The sequence below is a fragment of the Ambystoma mexicanum genome, chromosome 5q (genome assembly GCF_040938575.1).
Source record: "Ambystoma mexicanum isolate Mex_15411 chromosome 5q, UKY_AmexF1_1, whole genome shotgun sequence".
Taxonomy (NCBI): Eukaryota; Metazoa; Chordata; class Amphibia; order Caudata; family Ambystomatidae; genus Ambystoma; species Ambystoma mexicanum.
The window spans coordinates 93,616,206-93,641,911 of record NC_090933.1 but is presented as its reverse complement, the minus strand read 5'-3'; the positions used below and the strand labels follow the sequence as shown (position 1 = coordinate 93,641,911).

The following is a 25,706-nucleotide window of genomic DNA, read 5'->3' as shown; positions in this document are numbered from 1 at the left end:
TTTAAACTTTCACAGCACATGATTAGATGATGAAGGGACTCAACAACATTTACTCCACACAGGCGACAATGCTTTAACATGTGTGGATCCAATGTTAGCACAGTTAGTTTCTAGTGCAACAGACACATTAAATTTCATCAATAAATAAGTACGAAATGTGCCAGCATTGGGATAAGCAAGAATATAAGAGGGAGATGACACTCTACTCAAATATTCTTCAAGAAACGTGCCACTGAACTTTTTGGATGCTAGATTGATCGTATTTTGTTCATGGCAGTAGTCCTGCACCTTGATCTTAAGTCTCATTTTTAAAGATAGAAGAGAGAGAGTACCTGGTTCATACCCATTGGTCCATGTGCGGTGTAGTCTTTGAATGATACCAATGGGACCAATCAGCACATCACCTTCCAGATTGAGATATGATTTTACAAATGGCACAAAAATAGTTTCAGTGCGAAGTGTGACAGCTTTCTCACAGGACAGAACACATTGGCATATGTATGCATACAAATAACTTTTGATATTAAATTCCAAATACAAGTATTCCACACTCACTCTTGGAGGGAGACGTAGTAGTTTTCTTAGGATAGATTCATAGACTACATTACGTTTAACAAACTTGTGCCCCCAAATTTCCACAGCATAAAGCAACATGGATCTAATTTTTGCATGGTAAATATTAAGAACTTCAATGACCGAATAACAGCAATTGCGACCAATAAAGGCACTTAAGGCGTTAGCAGCCACAATACATCTGCTCTTGATAGTAGACCACTGTTCCTCCCAATTCAGCTTTTCATCAATAACAACTCCCAGATATTTGTATGATTTTTTTGCTTTCGAGGCTCCATGAGTATTTCTTCGGTCTACATTTATTTGAGAAGACCATTATTTTGCTCTTATTGATGTTAATAGTCAGACCATTCTCGGCTGAGTAGATAACCAAGGAGTCAAGCATATGCTGAAGGCCCGCCGAAGTATAATCCAACAGTAGCAAGTCATCAGCATAGGCAAGCCAACCAACAGTTACTCCATTAACTTATATACTTATCATATATAGGGCTCCTTCTTGCTTGGGTCCGTTCTGTCGAGCAGCTTGTACAGGGTGGATACTTTCCCTTTAGGGGGGGTGGCGGTGAGTGTTCTCTCTAGGGCTGATAATTCTCTGCGTCCGCCTTGCTTTACTGCTTCGCTTGATAGCCAATGCCTGAGCTGTGCGTACCTGAACCTTTCAGTTTCGAAGAAGTCTGTGATGACGCCCAGCCCTCCTATTTTCCACTTGTCGAAGCTGTTCGGGGTGATGCCTGGAGAGAAGTCCGGGTTGTCCCAAATGGGGATAAGCGGGCCAATCGTAGTTCTGCAATTCCATTGGCGGGCTGCTTTCTTCCAGCACGCCACTGTATTTCTTGTCGCCGACAGGGGCCCCTCGTTAGCGGGGTAGCCAGGGCTTCTTATGTGTGGTAGGAATTCTATTGGCGACTGGCACCATTTGTCCTCCAGTGTCAGCCAACGAGGTCGGGGGTCGTTTAGTTTCCATGCAAAGGCCTGGGAGAGCTGAGCTGCAAGGCAGTATCTGTTAACGTCCGGGACCCCTAGGCCGCCCATCGCAGTGCCCCGGAGCATAATGCGCCTTGGTATTCTCAATCTCTTTCCTTCCCAGACTTATTTTAGGATGTCTACCTGCAGCTTTTGGGCTGCTTTCTTTTGGACCGTTACTGTGGGGGCCAGGCAGTGGTAAAGCAGTCTTGGGACTAAGTTCATTTTTACGGCGGTGTTCCTTCCGAACCATGCGATTTTCTTTCTTTTGCCATCTGACCAGGTCCTTTCAGAATTCCCTGAATAGTGGGCGGAAATTTGTTTTGTAGATTCTTTCTTTGTTATTTGGCATTTGGACCCCCAGGTGGGTGAGGTGCCGCTTTACCCATGGGATTGGGTATTTGGCTTCCAGGGAAACCTTGCATTGATGCTAATTACTGCTGATTTCCTGAAGTTTACCTGAAATCCTGCTGCTTCTCTGAACGTTTTTAATTCCTGCCAGATTGCTTGCATGGATTCTTCTGGTTGGGTGGTTGTTAGCAGTACGTCGTCTGCGTATAGGGCTACTTTGTAGGACTCTCCTCTAACCGTAAGGCCGTGGATTGCCGAGTCCGCTCATATTCTGCATGCAAAAGGTTCCATGGAGAGCGCAAATATGAGGTGGGACAGGGGGCAACCTTGCCTAGTGCCTCTCGTGATAATGATTCTCTCCCATTTGACCTTGTTCACTCTGAGGTGCATGGAGGGGTGTTGGTAGTTAGATAAAATCCATTTGGCAAAGTTCGGGCCGAATTTCTAGTGACTTAGTATTTCCTTGATGTAGCCCCAGTCCAGCATGTCGAGTGACATGACTACCAATTCCAACCCGATTCTGTTAGCTGACTCGATTGTGTTGATGGTTTGTCTGATGTTATCATGTGTGCTGCGGCCCTGGATGAAGCCTGTTTGATCCGGAGGGATTATGCCTGAGAGAATCTGTGCTAATCTCTTCGCCAGGATTGTTGCAAACAGCTTGGCGTCGTTATTTAGCAAGGTGATGGGTCTATATGAGGAGCATTGGGTTGGTCTTTCCGTGGCTTTGGGATGAGGACCGTCACTGACTCTTCCATCAACGGGGTTGTGGAGCCCATCTCGAGGAATGAATTGAATAGAATTGATAGCTGGGGTGACAGAATGTGGGTGTATTTCTTGTAAAATTGGGCTGTGAAGCCGTCTGGCCCCGGCGCCGTGTTTTTCAGAGTGAAAATTGTTTCACCTACTTCCTCCGCTGTGATTGGGCGCTCCAGTGTTTCCAGGTGGTTTGCCTTGTTGCTATTCAAGTAATAAAATTGCTTTGTGTAGGACAGGGCCCAGGTGCATTTCCAGTTTGGATTTCGCTTTCTTGAGCTCCCGGCCTGTTGCTTTGGTTTGGCGCTTTTGAAAGGTACTCTCCAGTTCCATGACCCTTTTCTCTAGCTTGTCTTGTTGCAGCTGGTTGAGGTTCTTGAGCCTCGCTGTGCAGTTAATCGCTACCCCACGGATCACTGGCTTCATAGAATCCCAGATGATTGCCTTTGAGGTGTTGTCTGTCGTGTTCTCCGCGAAGTAATTTGTAAGTGCTTCGGCTTTTTCCGTTCTACTGGCTACGTCCGCCAGGGTTTGGTCTTGCAATTTCCAGGGCCATCTCCACACTTCCGGCATACCCAGGGTCCGCAGGCGCATGACGACTGGCGCATGATCTGATATGGCTCTCGGGCCGATTTGGATGTCCTCCACACAGGGGAAGAGCTCACTTGAGGTCAGTAGCAGGTCGATTCTTGAGTGTCTTCTGTGGACGTGCGAGAAGAATAATCCCTCTCCTTCCTGTTGAACAGTTTCCAGACGTCTATAATCTTGGTTTCCCGCAAGAACTCCGGCAAGGCTTTAGTGTAGTCCTCCCTTGTTGGAGGGAGTGTTTTGTCCAGGTCAGGGTCTGGCGTTAGGTTAAAGTCTCCGCCGATTAATAGTTGGCCCTTGGAGAATGCTGCCACTACCGGTAGAAGGTTGCGGAGAAATCAGTCTTGGGCGCTGTTTGGGCAATAAATAGCTGCTAGTGTAATGGGGAGGTCGACGAGGACCATCTTTTGCTAAATCGCTCTTGTTCAATTGGTGCTTAATGCTTATGGAGTGCGAAGTCTCAGAAGGACTATATAACATTTGGGTTATTCGTTTTTTGCCAATACATGGCAATGCTTTGCTTATTTCTTCAGAAAGAGAATGGTAGCGTTGCCTCTTCATTCGATTTTACTTAAGATGTTTCTTACCTATTTCAGACTGGTTATTTTTTGCAAAATAATTGGTCATTTTTGTCAGCCCTGTGTCATTTAAAAGCCCTTGCTTATGAATAGTTTTTTGCGTGCACAAGCAAGACTCGGGCGTTTGGGTCGAACGTCTCTGTCCATCCCACCTAAATCAGACAAATCAACATTTCTAGTGCTGGCGGACTCGCGTACTATGGCAGAATACAAGGTTATACAAGTTTGATTCTCGCCGTTGCTCATTTCTAGATAATTTGGTCGGCTTACAATAGCCTCCATGAGTATGACAATATACTAGCCACCAGACACCACATATATCGCACACCAGTTCACCAGTTGATGTCAGAGAACTACCGGTTATACATGGCAATAAGCAACTGGCTAATGAACTTTCCCTCTCTTTCTGTGGGTTAATTCTTATTAAAGATGGCAGCCCCACGCGTACACAGCATGTCTGTACGTACTTGTTTTTGTCCGGCACCGGGACCTTTCAAACAGGTTAGTGTCACCAGCAGTCTCACGGATGCACAATCCTTCATGAGAGATCACTCAATCCAGGCGCCTATAAAATGGTGCTAGCACTGGCATTGTCGCATACAAGCAGACAGCAAGACAGTACACTTAACAGTGCCCTTTCAAAGATGCGTGCGTGTGCCCATCTGATGTAGGGCAGCTGGGAAAAAGAGGAGGGGCCTGTAGTATCCCGTATCTCTTCCAGCACAGCTTCACAGCAGGACCTGACAGTACACTTAACAGTGCATTGCCACAGATGCGCACCAATACTTTTCAAAGGTGACTGCTTCAATTGAAGTTGCTCGCGGTTACAATTGTTACCGAAAAGGACACTAATGACAGTTCCGACGTATTATCGGAACTATAGCGCACTCGCATAGATTACAGATAAACAGTAGTTGCATTCATGTAAAGTCACATCAGATAGGGTCTGTAGGAAGGAAAAGATGGTTATTCACACTTGAGCAACATTATATGTTCTAGTAACACTTTTCAAGGCTTCTAATGCTTTGTAAGTCCAATAGCAAAATGTCTTATGATGTAGCAGCAGGAAATGAAAGGCTCCTTAGTCACTAGAATTAAAAATGCCTAGCAAGATAACACAAGTTATAGGGATCCTGCAAAGGACACCCTAATAGGAAACAAGCTGTCAAGCCTGGGCTAGTGGCATGGGTGGACAGCCAAACACCTTGTAACGCACTCCAATCACACTGGAGTGACTCCTTAACTTTAGTAAGATCTACCTTTAGCCCCACAGTCCCTTAGGTTAAAATAAGTAAATGCAGCTGGATTCTTTTCTGTGCAGCAGCGACGGACCGGTCTCTTGATTCCTCGGTCTGGTGACGAAAGGAAGGACTCTGAAAGGGATGTCACAGCAGCAGTCGCGAGAAAGGACCGTCATCTTGGATTTCTTTGGTCTGCTATGCCAGTCTGCGGTTTTGGCACCTTTTTTATCAGCTCCAACAAAAGGACGGTTATCACCTGGTCGATCCTACTCGGTTCTTCAGTTCTGCACTCTGTTGAGGGGACTTGGATGCCTCTGGAGGTCCAACTGGAGCTCACCAAAGTTCTAGGTAGATTTGTCCATGCCAAGACATTGCACTGCAAATGGGTCAGAGGTCTCCTGGTATTTTCAGTTTACAGTCCTGGAAGGTCACAGCACACTTGGAGATGGCTCGATGTATAGTTCTTATTGGGGCTGGTTGGTCACACCAGCCAAAGGGAAGGAGTCGTCCTCTTCGTAGATCCTCTGTTCATAAGAAAACCGGGTCAGGACAGCAGTGGCTGCACCACGGTTACTGGAAGGATCTGCAGTCTCTGGTAGTCTTCAGCTTTGGATCTTCTGTTTCAGTGGTCGACTTGCCTTCTACCTCAGGAAGCTCACCTTAAATTCGGGTTTCCCCACTCACTTCTCTGCAAACTGACCCAGCAGTTTACAGTAGGGGGCGGGTGACTGTCCAATCAGGACAGCCAGCCCCCCAGTGGGAACTGGTTCCATTCCTGCACTCTGGCAGACAAAGGCCAGCAGAGTGTTAAAACTTTTCCCCTCCTTCCTGCTTTCGCAGACTCACTGGAGCCTAGGTGGGGACACCCCAGGGTTCCCGCCTAAGACGCAGACACACACATATATATATATATATATATATATATATATATATATATACACACACGCACACACGGTTGAAGAAGGGATAACAAAGGATAAACACACGAGAAATGGCGAAAAAAGAAAGCAGCCACCACAATAGTTGGTACAACACGTCCACTGCCACCAGCCATAACTGTAGGGTTGTCACTGCGACTAGAAAGTTACAGGAGCCGAGAGAAGGGGCATACTAAGTATCTCCTTAGCACTCCACATAAAGTGGTGTGTGCTAACCTCTCGTAAGGTAACATTTTGAGAAGGATACAAAGTATCCCTCTTTCCTTAAGAACAGTAGTTCTTAGGAAACAGCAAATAATTTCAGAGGAGAACCCAAAGGGTTCCCAGCAACACTGCACATAGGGTGTTGTGTGCTGCAAAAGTGTAACACAATTGCCTTAAAGAGATATGGAGGAAAATAGACACCATAGAATAAAGTGAAATAGAAAGTCAGAGCAAACCAGAATGAATGAGGGGAGAAAAGGCTCCTCTGATTCAGGATTGAAAGAAAAAGTTCCTGAATTCCAGCAAAAAGTGTTGGGTGTCTCACTAGGCGATGGGATTAAGCATAAAACTGATACATCTCCGTAGCACTTAATAACTTGATTCATACGCGACACCTGTCAACTCTCACGGCTCCCTTCAGCACATACTATACTCTCACAGGATCACTCCACAATATCTCACCTTTTCTTTTCACCACGGCCTTCCGGATTCATGTCCAATCTCCCCCAAACATTTCCATGTCCTCAGCATTTTTCTTATATCGACTCTTACCTTTCACGTTCCGTTTTCCCTCTTCCTCTCTCGTTTGTATTGCACCCATACCCAACTTTATGCTTTTCGCCCTTGCCGTCCACGCAGGACATACTCGAATGTATCTTCTCCCTCTCATCACTTCAAATGGTGTTACCCTCGTCACTCCGTGAGGGGACAACCTCAATGCTGGAATCTCTTCCACCACCTCCCTTTTCTTCCTCCAACGCATATTGTCCATCCATATGGCCTCGGATTATGCTGCTATTCACCATCCCTACTGCCCCATTTGTTTCTGGATGATATAGAGCAGTCCTTTTATGTTTTATCACTTATTGCAACAGATACCCTTCCATCACTCTTCTCCCAAACTGAGTCCCATTGGCAGTGAGAACACTACTATGGTATCCTTCATGACTAAAAACCTCCTTTTGGAACTCAACAATTATTTCTGCCTTTGTCGCCTCAACAACAGTTCTATCAGCACCACAATGAATTGTCCATGGCCACTTCAATGAACACAGGTCCCATTATATCCATCAATGCATCTTCAAGCACCCCACACAAGGTGTCTGTAATTAACTTTTGACATGCTTTCACTTTTAATCCTTTATCTGCATTCTCACATTCTATACAGTTTGTCTTCTTTCCACCACCGCATTAACACCTGGCCACCAATAACCATCTCAACACCACTTTTATTCTTGCAATCTCGATATGGCCCCTGTGAGCCACTTCAGTCAACTTGTCCCTTAAACTGATATGAGCCACAACGAGTCCGACCTATACAAGAACTCTGCTTCCACACTCAATTCGTCCTTGACCTCCCAATAACTTCTCAGCTCTCCACCTATGCCTATGGTCCCTCTTTAGAGGACTATGTGGTCTAAGAAATTAATTGCATCTTTAATACGTTCGCCCTCTTGCACCACTTTTTACCCATTATGAATGCACAATTACTCCATCATGCATCCCAAACACCTGTTTTATCCACTCGCCCTTTCCGTCTTCCATTTACCCTGGAAATCTGGACAAATTATCTGCAAAGCTGTTCTCTCTCCCAGGCAACACTTAGACTTCAAAAGTATGACATTTCATTCTCACTACCCAACTAACTATTCTGCAAGCTACTTCATCCAATCCTTTATAATATCTCTTTCAACGGTATATGGTATTTCAATAGGATAAAATTAGATTCCCCATACAAAAGTTGGAAATCTGTCCACTCCCAAGTGACATACAAGAGACTCCTTTTCAACTACTGAGGAGCTCCTATTAGGGCCCATTAAAACTCTAGGCGCATGAGCAATGACAAGTTCCACACCTGTGGAGTGTATTTGTGATGTAATCCCATGTCACTAGCATTCACTGTAATGATTATTTTTAGACGTCTATTAAACTTTCCTAGTGCTGCAGACCCATCTATTTCACTATTTCACTCTTTACACTGAGACTCTTATTCACAAGCTGCACTCCACACAAACTCCACACCCTCCTTTTAACATGTGCCTCTTCTCACGTGTTCTCTCTGCAAAATGTTTAATAAACTTCTGATGAAGCTCCACCCTTCTGAGAAATTACCTTAGTTCGGCCTTTGAGTGAGGTGCCTCTGCTTTTCTCATCTCAACCACTATTTCCCTTCTTAGATTTACACCTTTTTTGGATATCTCGTGTCCTAAGGATTCCAAAACCTCCTTTTGTAAAAAACACTTCTCCCTTTTTAACGTCAACCACATTCCTGTAGTATCTCTAAAACCCTATTCAATATCATGTTCCTCAATCGTGTACTCACACACCACTATGTCGTCTTGGAAACTGTGCATGTTCCCGACCTCATTAAACAACTTGTACACCGCCTTTTGAAGCACAGATTATTCGGATACTAATCCAAGCGTCAGTTGTTTAAAACTGAATACCCCCCCCTCATGCGTTACGAACGCTGTCAAAGATCTGGATGCCGGGTGTAACACTATCTGATGGTATGTGAAAGCCAGGTTGAGTTTCGTGAAAATCTTTCCACTGCCCACTGGACATAGTATCCCAGCCACATTGGGCAGGGGATGGCACTCTACCACCACACATCTGTTCAACTGTTCTAGATCCACACATCTCCACTAGGCTGTTGTGCTACTACCATGGGTGACGCCCACTCAACCACACCTGCTCTGTTATTCCTTCTTTTCACAGCCTATTCAGCTCAACTTTCACCTTTTCCCTTAAAAAACACAGGAACTGGAGGCAACTTGGCAGCCACAGGCACACTTCCCTCACAATATAATTTGATGAACAAATACTTTAAGCTTTCCCACAGACTCTGTGAACACCTCATCGTATTTTTCAACCTCTCTCTCTGATTTATCGGGTTTGTATTTAACATTTGTTCATTTGTATTAGGATCTTAACTTATGCATACTTTATTTTGTTTCCTCCACCCAAGAAAAGATGTACACTTCTTCGGGGCAAAGTTCTGGTATATGCAAAGTTCCCACAGAAGTTGCAAAATGTCTTAATTGCTTCCAAGGCATACATTGGAATTCAAAATAATAAGGGGGGTCCTAGGAGTCCCTCTGCCAGACATTAGTCCTGGTTACAAGAGACTTACCCAGAGTCTTTAGCTCACTATCTTTCAGAGAGAAGAAATATCCCAAACATATCAGTCTTTGTCCTGCCCTGGGGCAGTCCAGCACCGAAATGCTAGGCAATTCTCCTCTGAACAAGAGTACCAACAGCAACCCCAGACACGTGTTTCGGTCTGGTTGGACCTCGTCAGTAGGGTGGAGCTGTGCCTCTCTAAGAATAGTGAGCAAGGGGTCCACGGTCTGGATTCCCCTAGTAACTTAGGGTGAGACCCAAAGTTACTTAAATATGCAAAATAACAAGGGGGTTCCTGGGAGTCCCTCTGCCAGACATTAGTTCTGGTTACGAGAGACTTACCCAGAGTATTTAGCTCACTATCTTTCACAGAGAAGAAATATCCCATCCATTGGAATTCGCCAAGTGTGATTTGCTTCCAAACTGAAATCTGATTCTATTTGGGTTAGTGGAACCTATTTTGAGGCTTCTCTTCCATTTTATAATACTCTTTAATGCCTCTTTTCAGTAGTTGTTTTGGATGCCTGCTCCCTCCACCTCAGCAAAATTGAAATTCAGATATTGTCAAGTACAATAGCTGACACTACAATATGTCTCTAGGCAAGATGTTTTAATAATTGACGTCTTAAGTTACAAGTAAAATCTATGTACAGGAACAAGTGCCCACCACCAACACTACATCTTCAAACTGCGTTGGGTAAAATACCGGGCTCTCAACACTCCATACATCCAGTTATTATGAATAAGAACAGGTATACGTGCTATGTTTAACACTCATTTATTGAACTACAGCTAGTATCTTCAAGTATAACGCCCCCACCCTCAGCTCCTTCTCCAGTCTCTTCCCAAATAACTCTTGGATCTTTCACCACGCACCCAAGAATGTAGAACCAAATAATCTTCTAACTTCCAGTTCCATCATCCATCGTTCAGCATCCCTTCAAAGCTTCACAGTAACATTACAATTTTTTCATCCAAAATGGCCCTCTCACAAATAGCCATCAGTGCAGTGTTCTGGAACAAAACATTTGACTGGGGTTTTGGCAGCAACAGTGCTTTTGGCTCAAGGTTATGGCTTTGCGCGCTTATGATCTAAACAAACAAAATTGTTCTATTTAATAACAAACAATGTGAGCTCGGCAAACCTGTTCACTTTTCTAATGGTCGATTAATGCATTCTCACCTGGTCACTTGGTCCTGTCTAAATGCTGCCTTACTGCTAATTATTTTTGAGTATTCACACAAAACTTTTTTCAGTATTTTACTCAACTGTGAAGCATTCAGTTGCGGCTTGTGTGTGTGTTAGGCCAGTCTAGTAGCAAACGGCCGTCTCTGCTTAACAGTTGTTCATCTTGTTCGGTTACTTGCACCTCAAAGTAATAGAAAGGCCATACCAACCCTTTATAAACACATACAAATAAATATACAAGATGAATTGAGATCCCCGAGTTCCAAAACCAAAGCGTGTTTATCACACGAGCCTTTTGCTGTAGTACCACTCTGCTTTAAAATGTGAATTGATCAGATTAGTACATAAAATAAGTGGCATTTTTACACAAACTGAATTGAAGAGCAGTACCATCAATGTGATATTGGCGATGTTCCAGTGTGTGAAATTGTTTTCTCTTTTTATTACTGAAGCAAATTGAGTCCGAAAAGAAAGATGCAAATGCACTGGATGAGCCCGTTTCCCACTGGAGATCAAAGTTGACCTTAAATGTTATGGTTGAAGATTTCATTTTTGATGGCTCCTCTCTACCTTCGGATGTACACCGATATATGAAAATGTGAGTATTTTCCTATTTAAAAATGGTATTTAACAGGGTTTTCTATTGAGAATGATTGACTGATGCTGATACAGAGTTAATGAATGCATTTAACAGAAAACCTTGTCATATCTTTAAGGACTTGACCAAATTGAAAGGAGGAATCCAGATGTTGAATGGCAGAATGCAATATCTATCTATGTGTATATGTGTATATATATATATATATGTATATATATATATATATATATATATATATATATATATATATATATATATTATTTCTGAGGCTTGTGGAATCTGCTTAGATCACATGCTGTGCATAGGCCGACATCTAGTGGAAGCTGCGGAGTATTACAGTTTGTTTTTCGAAACTCGAAAATGGGCGTCGACACAGGGCGTGCCAGTAATACTATCCCTAGTGTGACGTCCACTGTACCCAAGATCCCTCACGCGTCTAGGATCCTCAGATTGTTTTTTTCCGCCATACTGGTCGGAAGCATTTTGCGGAGTCCCCTGGCCTTAGCCATACATTTGCTAGAATTTAAAATAATAATCTATTGACATCCTTTCCCACCCCAACGTCTAACTTCGACACTCGACGCCGGCTGGAGAAGAAATCGACCGTCGGCTGCTGCACGACGGATTTGAGCCTCGGAAGGCCGCTGGCCTCGGCCCGGGCCTGGTAGGCCGCTGGCCTCGGCCCTGCAAGTAGGGAGAGTGCGGGGTGGTACATACTCTACACTCTTGATATATAGGTACACCTTATACATTTCCTACACTTACAGCCCGCTGCCTCAAGGTGCGTATGGAGGGTACCCCTTTTCAATTCTGCCCCAAGTGCAATCGCAAATACCCTTGGGTCGACAGGCACGCCACGTGCAATCTCTGCTTGCCGAGGGACCACCCCGAAGCGAACTGCAGAGCGTGTAGTAGGTTTAAACCTAAGACACTTAAGGACCGTTCGACGAAGCGTTGGGCCCACCACGCCAGGCAGGCGGCCATGGCAGCGGAGGGCGTCTTCAGCGATGGCAGCGACGCCGTACTTTCGGACGGCGAGGGCATTACGGCGTAGAAAGACAGCCGAGCGCAGGTCCCCGACCTCGGAAGGTCATCCGGCAGGGCGGCTATGGGGAAGACCCCCGGCGACACAAGCGCTTCACATACTACACACACTAAACACACTAAGTCCAACCGAGACTCGACGACGTTGAGTTCTCGGAAAGAGGCACAGACAGAACGGTCCGATTCGGTGTCCTCTGGGCGATCAAGATCGCCGCATGACTCCAGGCAATCATCCACTCTTGCCAAGAGTGCCTTGCTCCCTAGGCTAACAGAAGTTCGATCGTCGGAGGACGAAGACGACTTCCACCCCCAGGCCGCGCTCTAGGAGTCGGAGCCCGCAATTAAAGCCAGCGAGGCCCCACGCTCGAAGGACAGGGACACCTCTCCCGATCCTCGACGCCAGGCGTCGAAAAACTCTGGAGCCACTAAGGGACAGGGAAAACATTTTTCTACGCACGGGGAGGTGGCAAAACAGCAGAAGAAACTACCTGTACATTCTTCCACACCTGTGAAACACTCCACCCCCCCTAAACAGACAGACAAACCCAGGTCTGCTGATAGGTCCACAACCAGCAAAGCTACTCAAGATAAATCCTATAGACTTGCTGAGAGAGTCATTCCCAGTTCCAAAAAATGGTCCAGTGAAGACATAGATAGGGTCATGTCAAGAATGTCTTCTTTGGCTGATTTTTATGATAAAAATCCAGAACATTTCCTCTCGTATGATCCACAAGGGGCCACACCCTCGGGCTCTACTGATCCTATCCCCCTGAGTAAGAAGGCCCGGTTTGAAACTCCAATAAGGTCCGAACCCTTCGAGGTACAACCTTACGCAAGACCATACTCACGGTACCAAGGAGAGGCTTCCTTTTTTGAAGACCAAGATTTTGGGTTGATAGAAGAGCAAACCGGGACAGCCTACTATGGGGATGATGAGGACCAGGAGGAAGAAGAGGATGACCCGGAAACATACAGAGTAGATTCCCCGGTAGAGAACGAAGCCCCGGTTACCGACTCCCCGGTCGATAACCAACCCCTCCTAAATGAGGTTCTCGCTCGCGCAGCAGAACATTTTCACATTGACACCCACGGTGTACAGGAGGAAAGGTACTTCGCAGAAGAGTTAGTGGGAGAAAGGAGGCCTGTTGCCCAGACCATACCTATCCTTAAATCCATTCAGCAGAGAATACATCCGTCCCTGGTGAACCCACACCTCACCAGAGCAGTCCATCCCAGGGATGAAAACATTTTCAGGGCAGCTCAGTCTGACCCTCTCTATAGAAGAGGACATCTGAAGCCAGACTCCCTAGTTGTCACCAACACTCGTAAGAGGGCTGGGACACGCTTGTCTTCGTCAGAAGCTCCTCCCGACAAGGAGAGCAAAAAACTATACGGTTTCGGCAGGAAGGTAGCCTCAACGTCCGCCTATCAAGCAAGGATTGCTAACTCCACCACCCTGTTGGCCAGCTACAACTGCCATCAGTGGGAAGAAGTCGCGGCTCTCATAGCCTCTGCTCCTGAACGTTAAAGGGCCAATTAGCTCGGATTTCCGCAGAGGGTAGAGCCGTGTCTGGTTGCATTTTGAAAGCAACCTTCGACGCCGCGGACAACGCAGGCAGATTGATAGCAGAAGGTACTGTTATCAAGAGACATGTGTGGTTACGGCAGTCTGGTTTTAAGGCAGAAACACGGGCATCATTGTTAGACAAACCGGTGGAAGCCGATCTGTTGTTTGGTAAGGCGGTCGAAGACGCGCTGAAAAATGCCCAGGACGAATACGAGACACTCAAATCCCTTGGTCAGTTAACCAATAAACCCCCTAACCAGAGAGGGAATAGTAATTTTCGTCGCCCACGCGGCCAAAATTCCCAGAGAGGATCTAACTATTCCCAGGGGCAGGGTACACAGTGGAACAACAACCAACAGTCTACCCAGGGTTACGACAGAGGTAATAGGAGAGGTCGTGGTAAAGGCAGAGGCAGCCCCAGCAAGGGAGGCGGCACGCCTCCACCAAAGCAGTGACGCTCAGTTCAGGGTCCCTTCTCACGCAACCCCAGTAGGGGGACGCATTTCAAACTTCACCCAGGCTTGGGAAGGGATCACATCAGACAGATGGGTGCTGTCAACAGTATCCACAGGGTACTGTATAGAACTACTGCAGCGTCCCCGGAACCATCCTCCACGACAAAGAGTACACTCCTTAGAACATCAGAAGATTCTCCTCGAGGAGATCGCCATTCTTCTACAAAAGGACGCGATAGAACTTGTCCCGGGACACCAGGTAAACAAGGGTATTTATTCAACTTACTTCCTTGTGCCAAAGAAAGACTTGACAATGCGCCCAGTATTGGACTTACGGCCTGCCAACAAGTATGTCAAGCCCCAAAAATTTCGTATGACCACGCTACAAGAGGTAATCCCCCTCCTAAAAAAGGGGGATTACATAGCAACCTTGGATATGAAAGATGCTTACTTTCATATTTCCATGTTCCCAGCGCACAGAAAGTACTTGCGCTTCAAGGTGGACAGTCGGCACTACCAATTCAAGGTACTGCCCTTCGGGATAGCTTCAGCACCAAGGGTATTCACCAAGGTACTGGCGGTGGCGGCTGTACACCTACGCAGGGTGGCAATCCCAGTGTACCCTTATCTGGACGACTGGCTCATAACGGGGGAAACCCCAGGAATTTGCAGGACAAGCATTCAAAGGACTATCGACCTCCTCCACGAGTTAGGCTTCTCAATCAACGAGAAGAAGTCAAGCCTGGTGCCAAGCACCTCAAAACTATTCCTAGGAGCAATCCTGGATGCCCAGGAGGGGTTGACCTTTCCTTCAGAAGAAAGAATTCAGAATATACTACTGCAAATTCTGCATTATCAGTCCGGTCAACGAATAACGGTATGCAAAGCAATGCGTTTACTGGGCATGATGGCGTCATGCATTTACCTGGTCCCCCACGCGCGCCTGCGCATGCGTCCCATGCAGGAATGGTTGGCGAAACAGTGGTCTCAGGCAAGTGGTCAGTGGGACGATCTAGTGGTTGTTTCGCCAACACTGGTACAAAGCCTTCACTGGTGGACAAGAGAAAATCTTGCACAAGGGAAACCCTTTTACGATCCCGAAGTACAGGCAGTAGTCACTACAGATGCATGTCTGACGGGGTGGGGAGCTCACCATCTCAACCACACAGCTCAGGGTCTCTGGTCTCACTCAGTGGCCAAGAACCACATCAACCTGCTAGAGCTTCTGGCAGTATTCAGAGCGCTTCAGGCGTTCGAGCCCCACCAACTAAACCTGTCAGTGCAAATCCGGACGGACAGCACTACAGCCATGTTCTACCTGAACAAGCAAGGAGGGACTCGCTCGCCAAATCTGTCCAAGCTTGCCCAGAAAATCTGGATATGGGCGCTCAGACGGAACATCTTCCTGTCATCACAACATGTTCCAGGGGAGCTCAATTCCCTAGCGGATGCTCTGAGCAGAGACTCCCTCCCAGAGGAACACGAATGGGTTCTTCACAGAGAGGTCGTAGAAGATCTCTTCTCTCAGTGGGGTTTCCCCACTATAGACTTATTCGCCACAAGCGAAAACAGACAATGCCCAGGATTTGCATCCAGGTTCCCCCAACCAGACTCCCAGGGGAACGCCCTGTGGATGAACTGGTCAGGGATGTTTGCGTACGCTTTTCCACCAACTCCTCTCATCAGGAAAGTGGTGAACAAGATGAACAGGGAGTCGATGACGCTCGTCCTAGTTGCTCCCATGTGGGCAAGACAACCGTGGTTCCCACACCTACGAAGGATGGCGGTGTGCGAGCCCATCAAACTTCAAGCATGGTACAACCTACTGTCCCAGCACCAAGGTCAAACAGTGCACCAGCAACCCAACTCAATGAACCTGGCAGCATGGCTCCTGAGGTCATAGAGTTTGGACACCTCAATTTACCACAGAGGTGTATGGACATCCTAAAAGAATCTAGGAAACCAAACACAAGGCACTGTTACTTTGACAAGTGGAAGAGGTTCGTTATCTGGTGCCAGAGTAGACAAATCAACCCAGTTGATTGCACTCCTTCCACTATTGTTACATGGTTCATAGACATAATTTCGAATACAAAATATTCGAAAGTCAAAATGTCGAAAAAAAAATGTCGAATTTTTTTTAATGACGTTTTTTTTTCGAAATGGGGGGGTTCCCCCCAACCCCCCCTTTTTTTATTTTTACCTATTTTTTTCACAGAAACTAGAGCCAAAAAAAATATCGAAAAAAAAAACAATTCAACATTTTTTTTTTCGACATTTTTGATTCGACTTTTTTTACTTTCGAAATTATGTTTTCGAAATTATGACTGGACACCATTGTTACATACATGCTCCACCTGCTAGATGCAGAATTGGTTTTTAACTCACTGAAAGTACACCTGGCAGCCCTCTCAGCTTACACCACTTCCCATAGCAAGGTTTCGTGGTGGAAAGTACCAGTAGTTAAAGCCTTCATGGAAGGAGTAAAGAGACTTCACCCTCCTATTTCAAACCCACCACCAGGGTGGGACCTTAATGTGGTGCTAGCCAAGCTCATGGGCCCCCCTTTCGAACCCATGCATAAAAGCAGTCTCAAACACCTGACTTATAAAACGGCCTTCTTAGTAGCTATTACTTCTATAAGAAGGGTCAGTGAAATTCAGGCTCTGTCAGTGCAGGATCCCTTCTTTACTATCCATAAAGACAAACTGGTTTTACGCACACACCCTAGGTTCTCGCCTAAATTAATATCAAAATTCCATGTAAACCAGTCCATCGAGCTTCCGGCTTTCTTCCAGAACCCGCAAAGCTCGGCTGAGGTGAAACTACACACCCTAGATGTGCGTAGGGCGGTCCTCTACTATGTAAATAAAACCAGACCGCTAAGGAAAACAGATCAACTGTTTGTCTCCGTAGCTACAGGCAGAGAGGGGGTTCGCGTCTCTAAAGGTGCCATCTCGAAGTGGATTATTAACTGTATCCAGCTGTGTTACTCTCTGAAAAGACTCTGCCTTTTACGCCAAGGGCCCACTCTACTAGAGGCATTGGGGCCACTCTGGCTTTCATTGCAAATGTACCCCTTGGCACCATTTGCAAAGCAGTTACTTGGAGCTCTATTCACACTTTTACTCAGCATTACTGCATTGACACCCATTCCAAGGCAGATACACAAGTGGGACAAGCGGTTCTAAGACACTTATTTGCTCATGACCCTTCTCACATCCCACCTCCTTTTTCTGGTACTGCTAGCTAATCTATGCACAGCATGTGATCTAAGCAGATTCCACAAGCCTCAGAAGGGATACATTACTCAACGTAATCGTATTTCTCATGCTTGTATCTGCTTAGATTCACATGCGACCCACCCTTCCTCCCCTCCGAGAGAAGGCGCATGATTGCTTGTAGTCTTACCTTCTGTCTATCTGTTTGGATTATCTGTACTCACGCTACTCCTCATGCTACCTCATGTCAGAAAAAATACAATCTGAGGATCCTAGACGCGTGAGGGCTCTTGGGTACAGTGGACGCCACACTAGGGATAGTATTACTGGCACGCCCTGTGTCGACGCCCATTTTCGAGTTTCGAAAAACAAACTGTAATACTCTGCAGCTTCCACTAGATGCCGGCCTATGCACAGCATGTGAATCTAAGCAGATACAAGCATCAGAAATACGATTAGGGTGAGTAATGTATCCCATATATATATATCAAAATTAGTTTGTGGTGGGATTTGTGGGTTCATAGCTTGGCAAAGCGTTGTTCCTTATACACCCCGTTTGACCAATCTGCACCAAATCTGCATAGTTGCCTCTAAGGATCCTCAGACAATACTGACAACATGACATTTGGATACCCCATCCCCGCCTCGGTTTTCAGCACAAGTCAAAATTTGTTGGTGGGTTTGTGGCTTGGTGAAGCGCTGTTGCTTATACAATTTCACACCGTTTCACCAATCTGCACCACATTTTGCATAGTTACCTGTAAGGATCCTCCAGACAATACATGACATTTCGACACACCACCCTTTGCCCGGATTTCAGCAACATTTAAAATTGAGTTTGTGGCCTGCTGATGAAGCCGTAAACCATGTTCACCGGGAAGGGAAACAAAAATGTATTCAAGGTGAATGGACCTGAGAGGCGAAGGTGAAGGCAGGGTAGCCTTCCAGACGTTTCCACATTATTGCCGCAGCAGGTGAATTACTTTTGCAGAAGTTTTTTGCTAGATGGTGTCTGCCATGTTCACTTGGAAGAGAAACAAATTTTGATTCCTAAGGTACCGACACGAGGAGCAAAACTCAAGGTCCCTATCGAACCTCAAAAACCACGTTTCAAGGCCCTAGGATGGGTGGTTTGTGAGGAATTTGCACTGCAAGGGACAGCAACGAACTGCATCATGCCAGGGCGAGGTGGAACAATGACCTTCACTACAGGATCATGCATTTTCAACAATTGATGAGTGTTATCCTGTCTGTCTACAGAACCTGTTTGTAGAACGCGTACTTTTGCTAGTAATAATATATTTAAAGAAAAGGTGATCAACAAAGAAAAACATGGAAGAATTCGGATTTGATAAATTACCCGGATAATATGCAGAGTGAGTGCAATCAAGAGGTTGCAAAATGGCTGTTATGAAGCCTCGCCTGTGCTGGCTCTTGGCCTTGTGCGCTCCAGCAAGTCTCATCTTCTAGCTGACCGGTATACCTCTGCTGGCGACTGCAGGCTGGGGACAGGGCAACATTGTCTCCCGAAGCTTAGTGGAGGAAATGCCAGAGGATCAGTCTCGAGCACTGGAATTGCAAACGTGGGTGCCACATTGTGCATGCGCAGGTGTCTATTGCCCAACTTTAGGGCACTTGCTCTTCCCTCTTTGGGACTGTCCGCATTAACCAACAGTTGGTTTATGTGGCCTTTCACCTTCATTTGCCCACATTGTGGCACACACATCCAATCTTTCATGCATAACTTCTGAAGTGCTATATTACAGACAACTATGATTAATCCGCTCCTAAATCTGCCCCTATTTGGATATCTTGGGATGTGGAATGCAAAGTCAATGACTTTTGCGATTCATGGATAAGCCATGAACACCTGTTTTATCTCCTTGACTGCAAGGGAAATTACCCCGGAGTCTGAACTGGGCAATTAGCTACTCGTATTCCTGCGCCTTGTTTACTGAGACATTTTGTAATGGTTTTTCTTTAAAATCAGGTGCTCTGTGAATCTTCAAGTGGGGCAAGCAGTGTGGTAGTGAAGCCCACTGGTGTGGGGCTTACCTTATGGCTGCAGGGTGTACCCACACTTGAGTTTGCGGGGAGGAACTGCTCAACATGATCCCCTGAAGCTCCATGGATGCAATGCCAGAGCCATAAGGATCTGGGTCCAGGGTGGGAACTGCAGACCTCGGGGCTTCCATTATGCATGCAGTGTGCATGCCTAGATTATGGGTGCATTGGGGAACCCTAAACCAACTAAGCACAGGCTCATTCCCACTGGGCATTAAAGTATAGAAAGGGTGCACTCACACATGCATTGTCAACTATTTTCCATGGGTTTCTGTCCAGAGTTTTTCTCCTACCTAAACGCTGCGCGATTGCCGGACCCAGTGTTACATTGTTACCTCTGTCAGTCTGTGTCTCAGCACCAATGCCATATTTGTGTGCCCCATTCTTCTCCTCTCATTCCCCTGGCCATCCCTGTTTCTTCCAGTGGTTCCCTCTGTCTGCCGCTGCCTCCAATCTGCTTGTGTTCTTCTTGCAAGTTTCCTTCACGGTTGTCCTGCAAATTCTTGCCAGCCTGCTTTCTGCCTTTCGCAATCAACCTTGTCTGATGGCGCTACCTGTGTAAGGCCATTTTTCTCCCTTTGTGCAATTGCAAGTCTCTGCAGCAGTTCGACTTCACCAAGAGGCACCACCAATGTTAACTATGTACACTGTCATTGCATCATATAAAACATGAGTGTTAAATATTACAGGGAGTGGGTGTCTGTGACTTACTCTGGGCATCCACAAATTCAGCAAATGGCACTCTGGACTCCCATGTCAAACAGGGACGACCGCTACATGCCCCGGAATGCCGCAACTGAGAGCTATGCAGCTTGGTTATGAGCAGATTAGATGTGTCTGGTGATCTTTTTCTTTCCAAACACTGAAGCGATCGAAGAAAAAGCCTTGCATGAATCATAACCATTTGGGTTTGACTGGGGTAGTCTTCCATTGCATAACGTTTCTCCCAGCTGTACTATTTATGTAAGGGGACAGCCAAAATGCAAATCGAGCTATTCCCTACCAAAAAGTCTGTCTCTTTTTTTTTTTTTCTTTCTTGCTTGTTTCCATGCTCTTGCTGACGAGTCTGATCGCTGTATTACTCTGTACTGTTATGTAATTAAAGAGCCTGTCCGCTGTACACCTGTCAAGTCTAAATCAAATAGAGGCTAGGGTATCTTTGATTAACTTCTCGATTTCAGTCAAAATGAACCAATCTTACATACAAGGTCTTTGTTAGCGGGCCCAATTGCGTAGAAGGAGGCACTCTTTTTTTTACTGTACAGTGCAAATACCTTCTCTTCAGTGGGGATGATGGTTTTTGTCAAAAGAGCTGCCCCAGCGAAGTCTACTGAAAAGAAATTGGTGGCCAGTCCAAGGGAGTGTTGCTTTGTGGAGCATGCTCCATAATATTCCTTTCCGAAAGAGATTAGTTTGTGGTTTGGGGAGTGTCCTTGCTCTTCCAGGGAGTTCTTGGAGAAAGTTATCTAACTTTCAAGAACCCCGACTAGTGACAGAGAGGCACAGGGTATTTGGGCTAATTTAGCCGGTCATAAGGACATTAGGAGAGGTGCAACCTACCTACGGGATCAACAGTTGCAGAACTAATAAGAGGAGCGTGCTTCCTCCTTTTTCTAGTGGTGTTTCATGTGCAAGCTCACAGTGACTGTTTCAAAGTATTGAAAGAAAGGACCGAAAAAAAAGTCAGACTATACAAAAAGTCTGAAAACCACCAAAGGTTCGAACACCAAAAGTTTGAACCTTTAGTGGCATGCATTTTAGGTAAGTAACATTTTCTTTTTTAAAAAGCCTGCGGGGGTGTCCCCCGCAACACCCCGCTTACCATACTATACATTATAGTGAGCGGGGGTTGGAGGGGACACCCTCGCTGCACACCCGAGGGGAAAATACAAAACGGGGGCTGCAGGGGTGTCCCAATAACAAACCTGCTCACTATACTGGACAGTATAGTGAGCGGGGGTTGCGGGGAAAACCCCTGCAGCTGCCCATTAAAAAAATGTATATATAAAAATAAAAGGACCCTGCAGTGCCGGTTCCCGATCACAGAAGTGAAAGGGAACTGGCGCCGCAGGGACACAGCGTGAAGAAAAGGTAAGTAGGGTTTGTTTATGTTGGGGGTGTGTTGAAAGTGTGGGTGTGGGTATATTGTGGTTTGCAGTGTATGTTCGCATGGGAAATGTACGAACCTTTTGAGGTGCGTACATTTCTCATGCACATTTTTCCGTCAGACTTTTCCGTGATGGAAAAACCACGCAGATCCTGCTTCGATCTACTGACGTTCGTGATCAACGTAGTACTTCCATTTATTTTTTGTACACTGTCTGCATCCAATTTTCACAGTGATTCGCTATAGCTCCTATCGATTCCTATCACTTTGACTGAGCAGTCGGCTGTGTCCCTATCTCTAATGATCGGCCACCACCCTAGTAGAGCGTCTTTGCCCTGACCCTCCCTTATGTTCAGATCTATGAAAGGTTCTGAAAACATCTCTCCCCCTGACGGCAGACTTGATGCGAATAGTGTTTCCACACTGTCATGCTGGCTGCAGACCCGAGCCCCATTGTGCGACTGATTGCAGAACCTGTTTTATGTTTCGTTTTAGTTTTTTAAACCTTTATTTAACCAGACAGGTAGACCGATTGGACCCTGGCCCCACGACCCTTTTACTTCACACAATGATTCATACTGTGTTGGTTTACTTTCCACAACAGTATTACAATGGCACTGCTTCTTTATCCATTCCCCAATGGTGGTGTTCTTAGGTATTCACAGAACGGTCTATGCGTCCCAATTACTGTCATTACATATCCCTCTTCTTTTTCATTTACATCTTGCTACTATACGGAGCTGATATTTCTAGGCACTTGAACACTCTGGCCCATGCCTTCACTGTTGTACGAACCAGATCAAATGTGCGCAAATCGTGTACCGATCATCCAAAATGACTGCCCTGAGATCTGTTGGGGCCGCTCCCAATTAGTAAATAGTCAACCTAGCCACTTCATCCGTAACTGGTCCTAAGTGCACTTCTGGGTTCCGTATATCCAGTTAAGTATCCTCTGCATACAAGGAAATAATTTGAGGTGGTCCCCCTATGTGCATGGCGTTCCCTCATCTGTTGTGCCAGCACAAACAACAACGTAGATGATGGGCGTCCCTGTCATGTTCCCTGAGCAAGTGTAAAAGCCTGAGAAAGAGCCCTGTTAGTCTGTGTTCTAGCTGTCGTGTTTGTATATAAGAGTCTCGCGCATTTGACAAAATAACCCCCCAAACTGCTTGAGTACCCCGAACAGGTAATTCCAAGACAGAGAGTCAAAACCCTTCTCCATATCAAGAGATTCAGCCACCACTTGAGCCTTTTGATCAATCTGCAATATTATGCCAAAAAGGCGCCATAAGTTAAGGGCAGTGGATCTTGTTGGGATAAAATCTGATTGGTCCGAGTGTGCCAGATATGTCATATGTGGAAGGAGTCTATTTGCTAGTACTTTAGCATAAATCTTAGCGTCCGTATTAATTAGTGACAATGGACGGTAGGAAGCATCTTCATTCGTTGGTCTGCATGGTTTTAGTAACACTGAGATAACTGCCTCTTTGAGTGGTGGGATGGGATTTTCCCTGTTGCTAATGTCTCTTCCCGATCTCTCACCAATCGTGGTCCCAGGATGTCACAGTATGTCTTGTATAGTTCTATACCAGTCCCATCAGGTCCGGGAGCCTTACTGGAAGCGAGCATAGTGACGGCGTTGGTTACTTCTTCAGTAGTAATGGGAGCATCTAGTATCGCCCTGACCTCTGCGGGGAGACCCGGGGGATGAATCCCTTGTAAATATAATTCCATTTCTTCCTCCGTACAAGTGTCTGCATTAGCATACCGCTTACTATAGTGTCGTAGAAACTCATAATTGATGGCTTCAGTGGTTGTCAAAATCTCCCCAGCTGTTCGCTCAATTCCTGTGATGGGCACCATCCTGTTCTCACTTTTCACTATTCTTGCCAGCAAGCGTCCGTGCCTACCTATCCGCCTCACCTAACGCTGTGCCAGGGCAGGTTTGACCACATAGCGTATCTCTTGGTTATCTAATTCTGGGATGTTAATCAAGTTACCTTTTACCACCCCACGGAATGGTTTATCTTTTTTTATGCCATATTCATTCTCTAACCTGCAGTGTGTGCATTCTACCTCCGTCAGCTCTTGCCTGGTGGCCTTAAATACCCCCATCGTGACTGAAATCATTGTGCCCCTCAAACAAGCTGTAATGGTCTCCCATATTATGGCGCAAGTTGGAACTGACCCCTCATTTATCTAAAAGAAACCTTCAATTTTCTCCCACATATCTTCTACCAGCGCACTATCCGTGAACATGGCCCATGGCATTATCCACAAGGGTTTGGGCCGTGGTGTATTACCAAGCTACAGTGATATCACCACCGGGGTGTGATCGGAGAGGTTACGAGCCAAAATTCTGCTGCCACGCCTAGCCTGCCGCGAGCAGCCAGAAATCAATCCGTGACATAGCATCATGGCCCATATAGTAATATGTATATTCGGCTACTCGGGTGTTCGTTCCTCCATACGTCTGAGTCCCAGTTGGCTTATTTGCTTGATCATTTTGGCTGTGCCAAGCAAATCCCGCTGAGCGATTCTAGATCGGTCCATATGTAGATTCCAGATCGTATTAAAGTCGCCTCCCCCTGAAATGGGAGCGGCTCCCATTCTAACCAATGTCTCGGACACTTGAGAGTAGAACCCCGGATCATCTAGGTGTTTACTAACGTTACTCTTCCGCCTGATAGCACCCCTCTAACAATAACACATCGACCTTCAGGACCTGCATGCATCTCCTCTACTTGAAATGACAACGATCGATGTATCATGATTAGCACTCCCCTAGCTTGTGATAAGTAGGTTGTGTAATATCTCTGTTGCCCACAGTTAGGTGCAAACCCAACATTTACTGGACCTAATGCGTGTGTTTCTTGCAGCATTGTTATTTTAGGAGCGTGTCTATCCAGGTATGCTATAACCTTCTTGGCTTTAATGGGATTGTTCAGACCCCGGGTGTTCCATGAAACTAAACCAATCACTTCACTCAGCATTTAGTTATACCCAAGAACAATAATGGAGCATCACTTTACATAAATTAATCGGGGCATTGCACCAACCAAGTCCAACTATCCGCCCGCTGCTGTTTTTTTAAAAGCCTTTTAACTCCCCTTTTCCTTTCTCCATCCCCCCACCCGCCTCCATCTCTCATTCCTATATGTAGACCTTTCCCCTGAACAGCTCAATTCCCCCCCCCCCCCACCCTCACCATCCATTCCAACTTGATGTTGTCACCCTTGTGTAACCATTGAAATTTGGTGAGGTACGTATTGAGTAGCCCGACTTCAGTAGGCTGGCCCAGCCACCGCGTCCCTGGCTACATCACAAAAATGTTGCATGCCTGCATATGCTATAGAAACGGCAGATTTGGCATTATTTTCTGAGTCTTGATTAGGTTCTCTCCAGCGTTCCGGTATGGGGAGTGGGATCGACGCCTCAATATAAGCTGTGGCGTCTGCAGTATTTTGGAAACAATGTGCCCTTCCTCCATGTTGAATGTGTAATTTTGCAGGGAACATAAGAGCATATGGGATGTGTCTGGCTCTAAGTAATCTCTTCACCGAGTCATATGACCTTCTTTGCACTTGGACCCCGTCCTCAAAGTCGGGATAGATATGAATGTTCATTAGCTTCGTAGAGGAGCATCCCACGTTCTCTATATAGCCTTAGGATGCCGTCTCTGTTCCTAGAATTAATCATTTTTGCAATAATGGTGCTTGACGGGGCTCCTGGTATAGGAATCTGGGCCAGAGTACGCTGTGCACGCTCAACCAAAAAGTGTGTGGAGAACTGATCTTCGCCGAATAAAGTTTTCAAGGTGTCTTCTATAAATGGTTCCATGGGTTCCCTGCATGCAACCTCGGGTACCCCGACAATACGTAGATTGTTATCCTCAGATATTTATGAGTTTGGCTTTTAGTATTGCGATATCAGTCATGCTGGCTCACTGTGTCCTCAACCATATTTATTCTGAGCTCTGCCTCGTTGAAACAACCCCTTTCTTTTTCAAGCTTGGATTTTAGAGACCCAATGGTGGCTACAATGTCATCTAATTTGGCGTTAACCGCCATAAATCCGCTTTGCATTGCTGTTAATATTTGGTCATCTCAAGTCTCAGTATTCGAGGTGCTGGAGGTTCCTGCCTGT

The 25,706-nt window shown here is 46.0% G+C and overlaps 1 protein-coding gene across 1 annotated transcript in view; it reads left to right on the top strand.

The window, feature by feature from the left end:
• The window catches only part of CLPTM1L (CLPTM1 like), a 938,124-nt gene that overhangs the window by 189,746 nt on the left and 722,672 nt on the right, over nt 1–25,706 (top strand). The window contains exon 4 of the mRNA XM_069620583.1: nt 10,957–11,102. Within this exon, the coding sequence (XP_069476684.1) occupies nt 10,957–11,102 (146 nt within the window). The remainder of the gene's footprint in view (nt 1–10,956; nt 11,103–25,706) is intronic.